The sequence below is a fragment of the Dermochelys coriacea genome, chromosome 2, assembly GCF_009764565.3.
Source record: "Dermochelys coriacea isolate rDerCor1 chromosome 2, rDerCor1.pri.v4, whole genome shotgun sequence".
Lineage (NCBI taxonomy): Eukaryota > Metazoa > Chordata > Testudines > Dermochelyidae > Dermochelys > Dermochelys coriacea.
In genome coordinates this window covers 194,308,932-194,327,497 of record NC_050069.1, presented here as the reverse complement: position 1 = coordinate 194,327,497, position 18,566 = coordinate 194,308,932, and the positions used below count along the sequence as shown (strand labels likewise).

The window sequence follows — 18,566 nt, the reverse complement described above, 5'->3', positions numbered from 1 at the left end:
TCAGCCCAATACTGTATAAATTCCTAAGACATATTTTGATTAAAGAAAAAAACCCTTAAAATTTCTTTAAGGGGAAAAACATTTTTAGCAATAAAGGAATTTCTCTACTGTTAAAGACAGCTGTAACAAACACGTGAAAATGGTGGCAATGCAGGTCTGCTGAGCATCTGCAGTGTTGGTCCAGGTCTACAGTTTCCACTGCTTGAGAGTCGCAGTCGCCTCTACAGGAACCTGCAGCACATGTCCTTCCCCCTCCTCAGCCAGCCCAGACTGAGCTGGGCTGCCTCCTTTTATCTGTCCCTTCCACCTGAAAAACATGCACAGCAGGGGCAAAGGGGTGTGGTCTCTGTTCCATTCGATTGATTTCAGTGTTAGTTCCCTGATTGGTCAGGCCCCGGTGCCCAGTGCTGTGTTGATACACCAGTCACACTGTTACTTGTATCTGTTCTTTGGGACAGGCAAACTTCAGTCTTCTGAAGACAAGCATTTAGTTTCCTCTATCTATGCTAAATCTGTCATATTTAAATGACTAAAAGTAGCTTTATTTTTGTATTGCCTATTTTAATTTTTGTTAAATAAATTTGAACCCTACAACAGGTGGATGAATTATTAAAGGAAATTCAAGGTTTAGAGTTCTCAGAACTGAGTATATATCTTTGTATTTATCTGAATTAAAGGTTTTTCATATTTTTCATTCCAGATTCTTAGCTTCATGGTTTTTTTTTAAAAAGAGATTTTTGAAGAGTGAATAAGTCTTTGATATGACGAACAGCTAACTGCAGAGCAGTAAAAGGTGACCCAGTTCAGGCAGGAAAATGGCCAGGGTACCTCTATCATCTACATAAAAAGGTTACACACTGCTGGGGTTGAGAAGCGATGCACACAAGGCATTTGACATGTGAAGTATGTAATCCTGACTGCAATAGGCAGAGGGCAACAATAAGCTTGTATTAAAAGGATACAGTCACTTTGAAATCTAGTCAAATAGAAATCTAGTTAAAGTAGTTTCAGGTCCTACACTTTCCCTAGAATCTTCCTGTCAATTTATATAGTTTTACAATCACATTTTCTTTTCTTTTTTTAAAAAGTGGTTTCATTCCTCAATTGCTGTGTGAAGTCACCAAACCAAAAAAAAAAATCAACTGATATTGACTATACAAAGAGAAACAGACACTCACTATACAAAATGCTATCAAATACACTAAGTAAACAAAAAGGAAGAATAGAGAAAATAACCTCTCTGATCTTTCAGTCTAACTCATTTTTGATTACCCTTGTAACACCAATAGGCAAAAAGAATTTCAGTGAAGAATTTGGTTTTTTTTAAAGTAGGCAATGTCCTTTTAATGACATCTTTGACTTGATACAACATTGCTATGGTTCCATGTAGGACAGAACCTACAGTTCACACAATCTCCAAGCAAGTGCAGGTTTACCAGCAACCACCTTAAAATAACCTGAGGAATTCCCTAAGGGCTTGAAAGGCATGAGAGCTTTCAAAATTATGTTCAGAGCACAAGTCAGAGGAAACTTAACTAGGCTGCCACAAAGAAACAAAGTGCATGGGGACCCCACTAACCACAGCACAAGTAGGCCTCATTCAAGAGAGTACAAACTTGAACCCAGAGGAGCTCAAACAGCTCCCTTATCTAGCTCATCTCTAAGAAAAGTTAATTGCCAATCCAATCCTTGGTTTAACGTCTTTCATGACATCAAAGCCAAAAAGTTCTTCATATCATCTAATAAACCACAGAGGTGGAACCACTTAAGAATGGAGCAGTGTGGAAAAAAATCACTATCTGAGAAACCCTCCCAAATTAGGTGCATCTGTCAATATTCATGATGTAAGATACAAGTGAGCTTGGTAGTTTGAACCACTTGAAACAGGAGATACCATCCTTAGGTTAGGGAAAAGAGGATTTTACAACAGTTACAAGTTTGCAATATCAAGAGACAGGATAATCTGGCACTACCAAGGTTCCTTTAGCTATTTCCCTGGGTATTTTCTTATTTTTATTATCAAGGGTAGATGCATATGGGGAGGTCAGCGGGAACATGTAGTCTTGTCAAAGTCACATGTTTGAGAGTGTTTGTACTCCCAATGCAAAGGGTCCCAGAACTAGCTATGTAACAGCAGTCCCACTTTGCATTCTGTACATTCAGTGATGCTTGTTTGCAGAGAATCTGAAACAAACTAGCTGAGCTCCAACACACCTTTCTGAAGTACCTTATGGTTGAGCTGGCCATAAAGGTCAAGATATCCACAATATGGACCATTTGTACAGCAATTAGATTTGATGCTTTCCAGTAAAATATCGTCCCAAATTCTTCTGTCATCACTCAACAGCCTGGGTGACTGACTGTTTATATACGTAGAATCATAAAAATGTAGAACTGGAAGGGACCTCGTCAGGTCAAGTCCAGTCCCCTGTGCTGAGGCAAGGCCAAGTAAACCTAGACCTCTCCTGACAGGAGTTTGTCCAACCTATTCTTAAAAACTGGAAAAGGATTTCACAACCTCCCTTGGAATCATATTTCAGAACTTAATCATCCTTATAATTAGAAAGCTTTTCCTAATATTTAACTTAAGTCTCCCTTGCTGTAGATTAAGTCCGTTACTTCTTGTCCTACCTTCAGTGGACATGGAGAACAATTGATCCTCATCTTCTTCATAACAGCCCTTAACATATCTGAACACATACTAGGTCCCCCACTCAATCTTGTTTTCCGAAACATGGCCAGTTTTTTTTTTTTTAACCTTTTCTCACACTTCAGGCTTTTTTAAACTTTTTATCACGTTTGTTGCTCTCCCCAGACCTCTCCAATTCGTCACATCTTTCCTAAAGTGTGGTTTCAAGACCGAACGCAGCATTCCAACTGAGGCTCGCCAGCGCTGAGTAAGTGGGACAATTACCTCCTGTGTCTTTCATACAACACTCCTGTTCATATTAGCTTTTTTTATAACAGCATCAAATTGACTCAAATTCAATTTGTGATCAACTGTGACCCCCATATCCTTTTCAGCAGTACTACCTCCAAGCCAGTTATCCCCAATTTTTGTTTGTGCATTTGTCTTTTCCTTCCTAGGTGTAGTACTTTGCACTTATCTTTATTGAATTTCATCTTGTTGATTTCAGACAAATTCTTCAATTTATCAAGGTCATTTTGAATTCTAATCCCATCCTCCAAAGTGCTTGGAATCCCTCCCAGCTTTGTGTCATCTACAAATTTTAGAAGCATACTCTCCACTACCTTATCAAGTCATTAATAAAAATATTGACTAGTACTAGACCCAGGACTGACTCCTGTGGGACCCTGGAATCTCCCAGTTTGATTCCGAACCACTGATAACTACTCTTTCAGTATAGTCTTCTAACCAGTTTTCCACCTAATTTATGGTAATTTCATCTACATTACATTTCCCTAGTTTGCTTATGAGACTGTCATTAAGGGCTGTAACAAAAGCCTCATTAAAAATCAAGAGACATCCCCTGATTCCTCCCATCCACTAGGCCAGAAACCCTGTCAAAGAAAGAAATTAGGTTGGTTTGGTATGATTTGTTTTTGACAAATTCATGCTGGCTATTCTTTACAACTCTATTGTCCTCTAGGTGATTACAAACTGATTGGTTAATAATTTGTTCCAGTATCTTTCCAGGTATCCAAGTTAGGCTGACCAATCTAGAATTTCCTTGTTTCCTCCTTTTCCCCTTTTTAAAGATGGGAATTATGTTTGCCCTTCTCTAGTCCTCTGTGACCTCATTCATTCCCCATGAGTTTTCACAGAAAATTGCTAATGGTTCCAACATTGCTTCAGCTATTTCCTTAAGTATCCTAGGATGAACTGCACCAGGCCCTGCTCTCTTAAACATATCTAATTAATCTAAATATTCTTTAGTAGCTTAATAGTGGTAGCATTGTTTTATTTGGATTCCTAACAGGATCTACCATGAGGAGGAGTAGTATGTGAACCAGACAGAGTATATCATACCATTCTTCTGGGAATATGTAAGGCCTTACATGTCACATGGTTCCAGAGACAGATACAGCAACCTTTGTAAGTGTCTTTGTTTATTGGGATTCAGCAGTGGGGCTCTAACTGTATCCCTTCATGAAATTAACTTCCACCAGTCACCAATCAAGAGAGGCTAGTACTTCTGAGGTTATAGTGAAGAAGGCATAGTTCTGTGCCTGAAAGGACCAGTGAGAAAGGAAAAGACTGTAGAAGACTTATTTGGAAGAGTACCCAGGAACTATATTTAGGCAGTCCACCTTGGAAGCTGGAACCTGAGAGCACTGCTATGCTGAAAGCTGAGACTATGAATACTAGATAAATATAAAACTTTCCTTTGTTACTCTCTGGTCTGAAGGAATGTCTTCTTGAATAGATCAAATCAAAATGGACTCAAATATACTAATGTCTGAGAAAAAGTTAGGGTTCCTAGCTGGGAAGTAGACTGCTGTCCTTAACTTGTCTCCTGAAGACCCAGGAATACAGACATTTTAGAAAGCAGTGTGATTAAGATGACATTATGTTAACAATACCATAAATCTGAACAGCCTAGCAAGCACCTCTGCGGAAACAAAGGACAAAAACTGAGCAGCAGCCATCTTACCCTTTTACGGGGTATCTACCATCACAACTCTACTTCTAGTTTGACTGATCATATCAACTTGTCTGGGATGGCATGAGACAGTTATTCACGTCTGGAAAGGCTGTCAAGCACAGCTTTAACGGAGAAAATAACTATACTGAGGACAAAACTGAAAATTAGTATTGCATGGATTTATTAATGCAGCTGTTACAACAAGATTTATAAATATTACTAAAAATCAACGTTTGAGCATAATATACACAGATGTTATAAAAATTTAGAAGAGAAAACCAAGCTAAAAGCATAAAGCAACACACTTTCATGTTTGCATCCTTGTCCTGATTTCAATTTCTGTACTAATTTAAAAATGTTCTCCTCATTTCATTGTTTTTGTATTTATTGAAAAATTAAAAACAAACCATGCTATAGACCTAGGCAACACAATCGAATCATTAACTTTTCTATGATGTCCCAGATTACAATATTCTAAACTGTTTACAGCAAACCTGGATTTAGCCACAGAATGACCTCAGAAATGTGAGAAGCAAAATTTACGTTTTTAATTGCCAGTATTACCACAACTGGGTTAGGTGTGTGGTGGGGTATTCATATATATATATATATATATATATATATATATATATATATATATATATATATATGCGCAGTTAGCTAATTCAGGAGTTTCTTTCCAGGTCACTTGTAAGTCTCATATATGATTGGCTTCAATCAACGTGGAGAATTTAGAGCTTTACTGCACATAAGATTATGATACTTATTGCTCTGGATAATCCTAGCTGGGGAGGTCTGTCAAAGAACCAAGAAAAAGTGGTTTATAAGATAATATGATTGATACCCTTCTCAACCTAGTTATTGTGATTATTCGCCACATTTTTAAAGTTGTAGAAATTTTGTTTTGTTTCTTTTGCAAGTCAAATCTCAATTATTAATGCAGTGTACCAAATATTAAATTGGTTAGTGCTACTTTGTAGAAAAATGTACAGAATATCTGAGTGTCAGATAAATGCCAATGGACAATAAAGCTTGTTAAAACTCATCAACCCTTCTCAGCCTTAAGGTCAGGTCAGAATACTGACACTTACACAACTCTAACTTTGTATTTGAAAAGAGTATACAATGAAATTGATGACCTGACTATTGCACTGAATTTCCTGTTTAAATCCAAATGTTTTTTTGGTTTTACAACTTAAACAATAACCTTTCCCCGCACCAGACTTCCAACTTGTGCTGGATGTCTATAGATTAGCTGCACTACTGGATTATCATGGAAAGGGTAAAGAATCTATTATAGTTTGCTGCCTAAACACTGAGATGAACAGAGGTGGTTGTTTCCATACATAATGAATTAATGAGATGGCCTCTGTGGACTTCAGTTAGATTGCGCTGGTACAAAACTGAGACAGGTTAACAGTGGAGTAGATAGAGAAGTACAAACCAATATCAAAAGAGAATTACAGATGCCTTCCTCTGCTGCCTTCTGCAGGCAATGTGTTTTGTTTTTTTTTTAAAAAAACCCATTATTTTGGCAACAAGAGTATTCAGAATTGAAGGTATTTTGAAATTTAGATATGAAAAATACTATAAGACTCAATCCAGCAAGGTTCTGAGCACAATGGCTACAATCCAGAAAAACATTTAAACGTTTGACTTCACTGAGACTACTCATGTGCTTACATGCTTTACTCGATCAGGGCCAGAGTGCTCATCACTTTCCTGGATCAAGCCCCAAAGAGCTACATAAATAATAACAAGCAACATTGAGAAAAGGAAAAGCAAATGGGAGAGCTGGGCAACTATGGTCCTAGAGAAGTCAGGTTTAAAAATTACATTAAAAAAATCTTTAAATTAAAATACTATTATATCATTTTGAACTGAAGTGGAAAGCAACTAGCTGAAAAGGGAGTGGATTTCAGTCAATATATATGACTACTTCCTAACCTGCATAGAGACCTGAAAACAATGAAGATTAAGCAAGTACAATTTCACAGAGGAAGCATCAATAGCCATCAAGAGGCTGATATATTTAAATATGGGTAATATAAGAGTTGAAGATAAGTGATGAGGCACACCACTTTTTTGAACTTTGGGGAGGAATGGCCAATAAGTTAGTCTGTTCCACTGAATTTACACATGTTCGGTTTTGAGCATTTTCCTCAGCATCACCGAGTTCATGTGCCTTCATGCTATAAAAGCAAAGAAAACGGACTACATCAATAAAGCATCCACTTTTCTGTTCCAGGAAACTTTTTCAAATTAAAAAAGGCTCTTAAGGGCAGTTCTACTCATGATGTGGCATCGTGTAATCCCATGTTTGTGTCTAAACTACTCCATATCAAAATTTATTCCATTTACAAGATGTTTATTCTGTCAACTCTTTAAACTCAACCTAGGATCTGAGATTCAAGCTGTGGAGTTTTTTTAACCTTATGCATCACAACCAGTTTGCAGTACAAATTCTACTTCAGTTATTAAATTTTGAGTTCCTTTTAAGGTTGTGACCTTAGGACAAAGGGAGAGAAACCATCAAGGATGACACAAGCAGTTAGTATGGAAAAAGACAGCAGACAGCAACCACAGGTTTACACCAGGCTAATTTAGAGAAAAGTTCTTATTAGCGTCTCATTTCCCACTTCGATAGTTTAGTTATTTGAGACAACCTGAAAACTGAACATAGCTTACATGGGCGCTCACAGCAGGATGTTACATTTCTATACCAAACTATTTGCTAGCCACCTATTAAAAAGGACACCATCAATTTAAAAATAAACAAACAAACAAACAAAAACAATCCCCCCACAACAACAAAGCACACTTCTGAACATTTTTATTGACTACTATTACTACATACAAAATAAAGTGCTATAATTGAAATGTGTTACAGAGAGTATTTCTCTTTTCAGTTTATTTACTTTATGCATTGACAGTATTTTGTATCTTCAAGTTTCACTGTTTGCCTTATTAAAACATTTAGTTACTTTCCCTTGACTATATGGATCTTTCATACAGCATCAGAGGAGAAAAATACTTTTAAAAAGGATATGAGCACATGATTGTAAAACTACAAGAAATTGGAAAGAAGACATGGACAGGTATAGTACCAGAAACTACTTTAAAATTTTTTTTTTAAAAATCAAGTTAAATGATTTTAAGTTGCTAACTCCTTGAATCAAATCTAATACCATTTTGCTATTTGGTTACATAGTACTGTAAGACCAAATTGGGACAGGCCTTTAAAATACAATAGACTCAAAATGAAGCACAATCCTAAAAAACAGGATGTAGTTTTAACAGACGAGAGTTTAATTTCACTAATATGTCTGGGTTCTGTTTCCTCCTCCTACACACAAGATTTTCAATAAGCCAACAGAGCTAATAGACTAATCAGAACACTGGACCTCAAAACAGGAGACATTTTAAAGCAAAGCAAATTTATATTTTATTTGGGATAGTATTTCAGGTAGAGCTGAAATCTTTCTGTGAAAGGGGAAAAAAAGCTTGCGGGGGTGCAGAGGGTTTTCATGTAGGAAAATGCAGGAAATAATTACAGAGGACCAAGATGAATGCATGATGAAACCATCTCCTTTTACATTTGGAGTGAGGAACCTGTATGTATAATATAGTTAAATTGTGAGACTCATTTTTACAATGAGTGAGATGAAAAGAGGTCTGAAATATAGTACATTTGGATCTAAAATGAGTGACTTACATTGTCAAATTTGAAAGTTGACCGATTTCATAAGTAACGTATTTAATAACTAAATAAAAAAAGTGTTTGTTTGTAATATGCAAGGAACATGCCCTGCATGAAAACTGGTGACAAGGAACTGCAGACAAATTCACAATAGGTTGAAAGAGTTGCCAAATTAAACGGGCTAGTCTTCAAAGTTAGACAAGTCAAGAAAATAGTTTTTTATGTGAGGAAAGTAAATGGATCCACAAGGGTCCATTTGCACTATACAGTGAATCTTTTCCATTTGGAATTTCATCTAAAAGACTGATTCCAAGAAGGCTGAAAGAAACAAGTCAGCTATTCAGAAACACCACACCTCTAACCTGATCTCTAACCTGTTCCGTTAGGAAGAGGGCTCCTGGGTTGGTATAGAGCAGGGTGTCCCAATGTAAGACCAGGCCTCAGTCTGATGGGGAATGGCTGAAATGATTATGAATGTCTTGTGGCAGAATCCATTCCCATGCTTGCAGAGCTTTCCAACACAAGAGGCACAACCTGATTCCTCCCTCATTGTTTCTATAAACATGGTAGTTCAACTTCGTTTGAATCAAAGCGACCTTTTGGGATATCAGGTCTCTAAAGATGAGTGCATTTAAGATCACGAGTCCAGATGTTTTATGAGTAGTAATTATTTCTGAAGAGACCAAGCTGTTTGGGTGAAGAGTTTCTTCATGTGGACTGGAAGTTAGATGTAGTGACCACAGATGCATTTTGGATGGGAGATTCCAAGGACAGGAGATAAGCTCCAGAAGTGGCACATGAATGTTAACAGAATGGAATACAGCTCATGTTCTACCCACTATCATTACCCTCAAAGATTATAAATCTTCAAGAGCATGGGGCCTTGGAGAACATACTAGAAAGCTTAAAACACAAAGTGAGAACCCTGGTGGATGGTATCCTTTGCAAATACCAGTTTGGCATTTTCCACAAGATCCAACAGTTTTATGGAGCTGCTTCATGGTTAACTTTGAAGCCAATTTTTCCCTCTGGATTATCAACCTATTTATAAAGCTGTTTAGAAGAATTTCAAGCCAAAATGTTCTGTGATTACTTTAAATGTTGCAAAACACTTCGATAATTCAGTAACACTAAAAGTACTGCATATTATTTTGAAAACTACTGCACAATATTTCTAGGAAGTGTCCTGTACATCATACCTCTTGATTTCAACAGGAGGCTTTTGGTAGCTTATTACAGAATATTGCTACATTAGGTCAGAGGTAAAAACGCCTTCCTTGTGTATTTATTGTATCTTGAACTTTGTATTTAGAACAGTCAGCACCTACTTTATCAATGTTAAATTATTTAGAAACATTGCATTTTGCCACTTGAAATTTCCTGTACATATAAACAGGATGTTACATTGGCCCCTGACTTCCCAAATACTAACAAGAGATTGTAAACAAGGTAAGTCATACACAATTAATCTCTTCTGATTAGTATAGTGATGACATTAGGAATAGTTGGAACAAGCTGCAAATTCAGGCAGGAGAGAAGATCAACATTACACTGGGACTCAATTTTGAGTAGGCAGCTCCCCTACCTGAAATGCAGCAGATGGGTACTAGCTCACTCCTCATACTACCATGTTCCTATCCCTCTTCTCTTCTGTATCCCAGCAAATCCTCACATCCTTTTCTGCCCCTTGTGTATTTTTTGTTTTCTAATTTTTGTTTCATTTTGATGCCTCCTTTTACCACTTCTTCCTCCCCCCATTCCAGGGTGTGTGAGAGGGCATTCACTGATACACGGGGGGGGGGGGGGGGTCAAGCATTATGTGCTCTTGCAGCTGAGATGAGTACTACAAGGGCAAAGTTTAAATGATCAGACTGCTGCCTGAGCCTGCATCCCAGTACACCCACGCTGCTTGCACAACTGGCTGTACAGTACTACAGGCTGCCACAAGAGAACAAGAGATAACTAAGCACATTTGCAGCCGTGAAAGAGGCATAGTTGTAGGGCCTTACCAAATTCATGGTCCATTTTGGTAAATTTCATGATTTTTAAAATCCTGTGACCATAAATTTCATGATTTCAGCTATTTTAAATCTCAAATTTCATGGTGGTGTAATTGTAGGGGGAGCTGGGGGGGGGGTGTTGTAAGGTTATTGTTACGGGGGTTGAGGTACTGCTACCCTTACTTCTGCTCTGCTGCTGGCAGCAGTGCTGCCTTCAGAACTGGGCAGCTGGAGAGCAGTGGCTGCTAGCCAGGAGCCCAGCTCCGAAGACAGAGCCCCGCCAGCAGCAGTGCAGGAGTAAGGGTGGGATGGTGTGGTATTGCCACCCATACTTTTGTGCTGGTGCTGGCAGGGCACTGCCTTCAGAGCTGGGCATCTGGCTAACAGCTGCTGCCCTGCAGCCACCCAGTTCTGAAGGCAGTGCAGAAGTAAGGGTGGCAATACTACAACCCTCTTAAAATAACCTTGCGACACCCTTCCCCCCCCCACAACTCCCTTTTGGGTCAGGACCCCCAATTTGAGAAACGCTGGTCTACCCTGTGAAATATGTACAGTATAGGATAAAAGTACACGAAACACCAGATTTCATGGACCATGACATGTTTTTCATGGCTGTGAATTTGGCAGGGCCCTACATAGCTGGGATCATTCAGCTTTTCCTGACCACCACCACTCTCCTCTGCCTGTGCTCCAAAACCCCGGACAAGCTTAGTATCCCTTTTCTCTCTACCTCCAAAGCTTGTGAAACACTGCCCTATTGCCTCACATTTCATCTAAAAGACATGTCAAGCTACTACAAAGACATGGAGGATAATTAATGCTAACAGGATAGGAAACCAGTCCTTTCCTGCTCTGATTTCATCAACTCTGGAGGAGCAGAAACATTCAAAGTTCAAGATCAGACACTTCCCCTTTAAAAAAAAAAAATTACAAAGTCACAGCACCAGCAATAAAGAAATAAAGACTTTGTGTTTTCTTCCCATTCATGTCTAATAAAACATTATTTTACACTTGTATTTCGATACTGAAATCCAAACAAACCTAACCAAGAACGTTAACAAAAATGTTATACTAGCAAGTAAGAGAAAGTACTTATTATATAGGACTGAACTTTATCCTTCCTTCACTTCTGTAGCCTCATGCTCTCCAGATTTTCCTACCACTAACCACCAGGGGTTCCTGCTTCTCCTCCCCCCACTGTTCCTCAGATGTTCTTGTTAACTGCTGGAAATGGCCCACCTTGATTGTCACCATTTTCCTCCTCCCCCCAACCCTGCTGGTGATGGCTCATCTTAAGTGATCACTCTCCTTACAAAGAGAAAAGGAGTACTTGTGGCACCTTAGAGACTAACAAAGTTATTTGAGCATAAGCTTTCATGAGCTACAGCTCACTTCATTGGATGCATTTGGTGGAAAATACAGTGGGGAGATTTGCATCCGATGAAGTGAGCTGTAGCTCACGAAAGCTTATGCTCAAATAAATTTGTTAGTCTCTAAGGTGCCACAAGTACTCCTTTTCTTTTTGCGAATACAGACTAACACGGCTGCTACTCTGAAACCTCCCACGACACTGTCAGTCACTCAGGTCTTTGTATTTAAATCCCTCCTCTTTTCCCTCTAACTTTAGCCCAGTGTGACCTCATCCCTTTACACAGCTTCGGTGACTCAGACATTACCTCTCTTCCCCTGACTTCTCTCCTGTTATCAAAATCTCTCATCTGGAGCTCCCACTGCCTGCTCAACCTCAACATGGCAAAAACTGAGCTATCCACTTTTGCTCCCCTCTTCTCCCTTGCTGTCAATACCAATGACACCCCAAAAAAATATGCTAAAGGCATGTCAAATTTGCAAAGTCAAGTGCTCAAAAGTTAAGACATGCCAAAAAATAAGGTTGCAAATGTAACCATACAGAATAATCAGAAGATACTACAGATTTTTTTTTTTAAATGGGAAGGTGGTTCATTTGTGTTTTCAGTTTCCACCCTTTAGTTCTCCCACCAAAGGCCCTGTATTGTGGTGACCCTCTTGGGCTCACAGTATCTAGATCAGGGGTTGTCAACCTTTCAGAAGTGGTGTGCCAAGTCTTCAGTTATTCACTCTATTTAAGGTTTTGCGTGCCAGTAATACATTTTAACGTTTTGAGAAGATCTCTTTCTAGAAGTCTATATTATATAACTAAACTATTGTTGTATGTAAAGTAAATAAGGTTTTTAAAATGTTTAAGAAACTTCATTTAAAATTAAATTAAAATGCAGAGCCCCCCAGACCGGTGGCCAGGAGCCAGGCAGTGAGAGTGCCACTGAAAATCAGCTTGCATGCCGCCTTTGGCACACGTGCCATAGGTTGCCTACACCTGGCCTAGATGCTGTTCCTCCCAGTGTAACAGGGAGTTGGACCAGTCTGCAAGAGTGAATATACTGCATCACGAAAAGGACCTAAGGCACAATTCCTCCTAGTGCAGCTCCTCACTGCATAAATGGCCCTACTGAGCATAGAATGAATTGTGAATGTAGTACTAGTGAAAGGTTTGTGCTAAGCTGATAGCCCTGTGGACAGAAGTCTTCATTTTATCTACAGTACGGCAGTTGTAGATTTCCCAACACTACCTCCCAGATATCTATTACCCCTGTTACTCAAGATTTTAAATATAATTCAAGAGTTAACAGATGACTATCATCTTCCTCTCCACACCCTGACACTTTATTGAGAAAGAAGGGACTAGAGACCAGATGATTGACTGGCCAAGCAAGCTGGTAGAGGATTTCTGCCCCAACTCAGCAGGGACTCAGCCAATTAGCCATGGAGAACAGGATCCTCCACCTGAGGTAATGGGTAGGACTTTAAAAGCGTGCAATCCCTGTAATCTCACCCTGAATTTATAGCCCTGTGCACGCACGTACCATGCTGGCACGGAGCACTGAGTATGATATGTTTGATTATTAAAGACATACTCGACTTGGATTTTTTTGAAAGTATGTGAATATTTTCTTTTTACCACTGCACTCACTAGAGAATTACTGAAAGGTGGGGAAAGAAGGACAGTCTACTCTTTATGCCTCCTGCAACCTTGTGGGGTGGTCTGGGGGCTGCCCTTTTGTCCACTAAGCCCATGTTTGGGCTTGAGAAGGGAGGGAGGAGAAAACCTCTAGCCTGGCAGTGTCTACCTTGCAGTACTTGAGGGAGACTTAAGAATAAAATATTTGATTACAAATTCAAAGCTTGCCACGCCCTGCAATTTTTAAACTGGGTGTTCAAATTAAACTCATCACTACAAGGAGGAGGAATTAAGTACTGCCTCCCACTGCTACACCTACAGCCCAAGGAGAAGCTGTGATGTGAGCCCGGAATAATATTAGCAGCTGCTGTTCCTTCCCTCCGGTAACTGTTGAGCAATTCAGCTGCTTTGTTGACTGTTTCTCGGCAAGCCTGAATGAGAGCAGGATAGAAGAAGTTTGACTGGCTCTGCCTGAGCCTAGAGGAACAAGGGCTCAGTTCCCCTTCGCCACATTGCCATTAAGGGCAGCTCAGGAGAGGGGAAAAGAGAAACCAAGAATCAACTACTCCTTATGGATCCCTGGTTCTCTGCCTCAACCCCTGCATAAGCTAAAGAACCTAGGGAGTCCCCCCAAAAAAGGAGAATCTCTATAAGGTGACCAAATGTCCCTATTATAGGGACAGTCCCGATTTTGGGGTCTTTTTCTTATATAGGCTCCTATTATCCCCCACCCCGTCCCGATTTTTCACACTTGCTGTCTGGTCACCCTAAATCTCTAGCACTGGCCTAAGTGGTACAAGGAAAGCAGCACAAAGAGAATCCATCTCCAGTATTGACTGCAGCAAATAATCTGTTCACCCCTCAGACTGAGAAGGCTGGATATCACTGTTCTAGTCCCTATTGTCATTAATCATTCCTCCCAGGGAAGTTTCTAGATAGGAGGCCTCCATCTGCAGGGATGGGGAATACTCTATCATGATCAACTCTCCTCTCCGCAGCAGGCCAGGGGTGAGGAGACAGCCTCCTAACAGTAAAAAAAAAAAAAAAAAAAGGAGTACTTGTGGCACCTTAGAGACTAACAAATTTATTAGAGCATAAGCTTTCGTGAGCTACAGCTCACTTGTGGCTCCATCCAGAAGAGAGGGGAGAAAAGACACCTTCTTAATGAAAGCCACAGTGTTCCCCTTCCCAAATCTATGCAGGGGCAGGGAAATTGCATAAATACACATTTCTAGAGTGGCTAAAATAAAGATTGTTCTTGAGCTTTGAGGACAGTACATGAATGTGATGCAAGTGCATGAGACCAGAGAGTGAAAGCAATGATAGACATAGAAAGGCATCTGCCTATACACAAACTCCTATCAATGCAGAAGGCCAAACTGGAAAAGAGGAGGCAAATTTCCTTTAGTCTGTGTGTAACACAGGGCATTGGGGTAAAAGTGTACATCCCAGTGCACCTGTTTTTGCCCATGTTCCCTTTAAAACTGGAAGCCTCTGCTAGTCATGTGACTTACAAGAAACTACATAAGTGTTATAGCCTTTTAGGGAGGGGAGCAGACAGGAGAGACCCTGGGTCATGGAGGAACATAGATGCATAGAGATCTTTACTATCAGGTAGAAGGCCTGAGAGGAAGATGTTTTAAGGGAGCAAGAGTTGGCTGGGCAGACAGGCGGGAGGGAGGGTGATGATGAGAGACAAGGACTAAGACAAGATCTTGCAGCGCAGTGACACTGTTTTGAGTTGATTTGCTTTGAATCTTAATTTCTAAGTTAAAGAAAAACTGAACAAAAGAACTATAACTGTGCAGATATTTGGAGCATGATTTCATTACCCTACCTGCTTATGCTTTGTTTTAAATTTTAAGGTGCAACAGCCAGCCAAACACTCAGACAAATCTGCAGTTGACAGTGTCTCTTTAAAGAGCTAGTAAACGATTATGAATGTTATGCAGTATAGTACCCTGAGTGTCTTACTGGAAGTGCTTCATGAGTTCAAACCTACTAAATTCATCACTGCACATTTTAAAACTACATTCACTGTGAGACTGTAAGAAGTCTAACATCTCCAACAACAAGCCTCACAACTAAAAACCCAAACTCTGAAAAGTCTCAAAGGATAACGGAAAAACAGTTATGAATATTGGAATTGCAATGATTTCTGCAACATAGTTCTATATATTATTCCAAAGCACTCTTAGTTTTAACTAGTTGCTGCAAGCCATTCCATCTAAATTCACCAAAAAACCCACCCAAAGTTATTTTTAAAGAAAATTACCACGTATCTTAAAGACAGCAGTTTTAATCCTTGAAACTTTTCCCCACATTTATGCAAACTGAGCAGTAATTAGTGATTTTATATGGAAGGCTGACAAACTATTTCTAGATACTTTATTCCACATTGAAGATCCAAATTTATATTTGTGTATATATATATATATTTAGTTTTATCTTCAGATTAGACTGTGGATTACACTTGTATGATTTTGCATGTTTTGATTAATATATTTTGTAGTGATTTTACTACGCTACCATCACTACACTCCCACAGAATGCTCACTTTGCCAGATTTCAACTAGTTGAACTTGTTGCATAACTAGGTGAATTACTATTTGATGTATTTGTTTTTAAAAAGATTAAACTTCAGATTTTTCCTTTATATACACTCAATATGTCACCTGTCATTGAGATATGTATCCAATCCGCAATTTTAATAGCATGTAGGTATTTCTCTACCAAACCAAACAATTTTAAATCTGAAAGTAATTTGTGTATTTCACTAATTCATACAATTTAAAATTTTCTCTAGCTGTAACCAGGCTTGTTCACCTTGAAAGGATGACCACGCTTTAAGACTGGCCAATATTAAGAATGCAGTAATGCAAATACTCTGTGCTAACTGTTCAAAGCACTAGCATTTCACCATTGCCAATGCACTTTTTGATGTGCAAAGAGGAGATGTAAGCTTTAATTTTCAAAAGTGACTAGTGATTTTGGGTGCCCAATCTTAAAGACCTTAAAAGGGCTTGATTTTCAGAGGGTGGATACTGAGCACTTTCTAAAAATCACACCCCTTTTAAAAAATGTCATGTTGGGCACGCATAATCAATAAACCCTTATGAAAATGTAGACCATTTTTTCCTACCCCAAGGGCTTCATATTCTAAGAACAAAATCTTGAAATGTGCTGTGTGAAGATAGAAGTTCGGAGCACGCAGCACTACCTAAAAAGCACTTTACACCCCAAAGGATCAAATTAGGCACTAATGCAGTTTAGAGCCAATGCACTGAATGAATCTGAGAATATGAAGCATAGATATTTTAAGACTCACTTGGTAAATCATCAACTGGAGGCTTTATAGACTGTGTATTTTAAGAAGAATGCTGTAGAGTGTTATAGCTGTATTGCTCCCAGGGCATCAGAGAGACAAGGTGGCTGAGGTAATATCTTTTATTCACTCGAAACCTCTCCAAAAGAAGTTAGTCCAATAAAAGATTACCTCACCCACCTTGTCTCTCTCTCTCTAAAGAAGAGGGAGGTTTGTTTGGCACACAAACTACAGCGGAGGGGTGCAAACACAAGGTGCAGCATTGTAGAAAGTGTGAAGACAACGATTAAGTCATTCCGAAGGGCTGTTTGGGAAGAGAAGGAACAGTAGCCGAAATATGGGTCAGGCCAATTTGCACAGTGGCTTAAAGGGGAGGTGTATTCTCAGTTGATGCTGAAGGGAAGTGGAAGTCAATGGAGAGATGGAGCAACAGAGACCGAAGAGGGAAATTACTGTTTAGCAACAGCAGTTTGTATGGGGTGGAGGAGACGAGAGATGTGAGCAGATCGCGGGGGGGAGGGAGGGGGGAAGAGTTGCTGTAGCTGAAGCAACTAAGACATCAGTGGTTTTGCAGTAAGAACATGGAGGAAGTGAGACAGAAAAAACCTGCAGCAGCTGGGATGTGAGGGTCCGCTCCTGAGCGGTGGGGGGGGGGGGGCGGGAGGGGGAGTCTGGGGGTTCGCAGGCGTACATAGGCCAGGACAACCCCCAACCGCTGCCCCTGCCTGTGGCGCCGTCTCCCCGCCCTCCCGCGCTCACCCTTCGCTCGAGGCCTCCAGGTGCCCGTCCTCGGCCATGGCGGGGGCTCGGCGGCTGCGAGCTGGTGCCGGGGAGGCGGCCGCGAGTGACAGCGCGAGGGCGACACGGCCAGCCATCACTGGATCCGCCCGCCGCGTCACCCCGGCCGGGCCGGCCCACCACAGAGCGCGCGGCTAGAACGTCTCGGGGACCCGCCCCTCCCTGGGCTGGCCAAGGAAATGGGCTGCGCGCGGCTGCGGGGGAGGGCGCGCGCTCTCGGCCGAAGGCCCCGCGAGCGCCCTGCAGTACGTGGTTCTTTCCTGTGGAGCTGTTTGTGGGGGCCGGAAGGGACCAATTCTCGGGGGGGGGGGAGGGGAGCGCGTTCTAAGGGAGGGTTCTGTGTATTCTTATTTTTTGTGTTATGGTGTCACGCGCAAACAGGGCCCCCAGCAACGCTTTCGTCCCTGCCTGGGGCCTGAGCCAGGTCATTGAATTCAGCGCACAGGGCACGTCTGAGAAAGAGATTCCTAGAGGTGGTGGTTGTTTTTTTTTTAATGTCACATCAGAACGGTCTGATGACATATTTTCAGGACAAAAGAAGAAAGGCGCATTTCGTGTGATGCTGTCAACAAATCCTATTAATGCTGTGTCAGAAGTAGAGTGCTCAAATGTCCTGAGTTGCCTGGGGGGGGGGGGGGCAGCATGCTTAAACACATCCTAAAAGGAATTTAAGAATGGCCACACTGGATCAGACCAATGGTCCCTCTTCTCTAGTATCCTGTCTTTTGACCAGCGCCAGATGCTTCAGAGGGAATGAACACAAGAAGTGAATTCGAGTGATCCATCCCTTGTCGTCCAATCCTAGTTTCTGGCAGTCAGCGGTATAGTGGCTCTCAATCTTTGCAGACTACACTACTGTACCCCTTTCAGGAGTCTGATTTGTCTTGCATACCCCAAGTACTTCACTTAAACTACTTGTTTACAAAATCAGACGTAAAATACAGAAGTGTCATAGCACACTACTACTGAAAAATTGATTCCTTTCTCATTTTACCATGTAATTATAAATTAGAATATAAATATTATACCTACATTTCAGGGTATGGTAGATAGAGCAATATAAACAAATCATTGTCTGTATGAAATTTTAGTTTGTACTGACTTAGCTAGTGCTTTTTATGTAGCCTATTTTAAAACTAGG

The 18,566-nt window shown here is 40.4% G+C and overlaps 1 protein-coding gene across 2 annotated transcripts in view; it reads right to left on the bottom strand.

Annotated features, from left to right (window-relative positions):
• Positions 1 to 17,789, bottom strand: part of ABHD5 (abhydrolase domain containing 5, lysophosphatidic acid acyltransferase) — a 53,370-nt gene extending 35,581 nt beyond the window's left edge. The window contains exon 1 of one of the 2 annotated variants that reach the window (XM_038391199.2): positions 17,387 to 17,789. In XM_038391199.2, the coding sequence (XP_038247127.1) occupies positions 17,387 to 17,502 (116 nt within the window). In that variant the 5' untranslated portion in view covers positions 17,503 to 17,789. The remainder of the gene's footprint in view (positions 1 to 17,386) is intronic. The other variant, XM_043508974.1, reaches the window with a different exon arrangement.
• Positions 17,790 to 18,566: the final 777 nt, after the last annotated feature.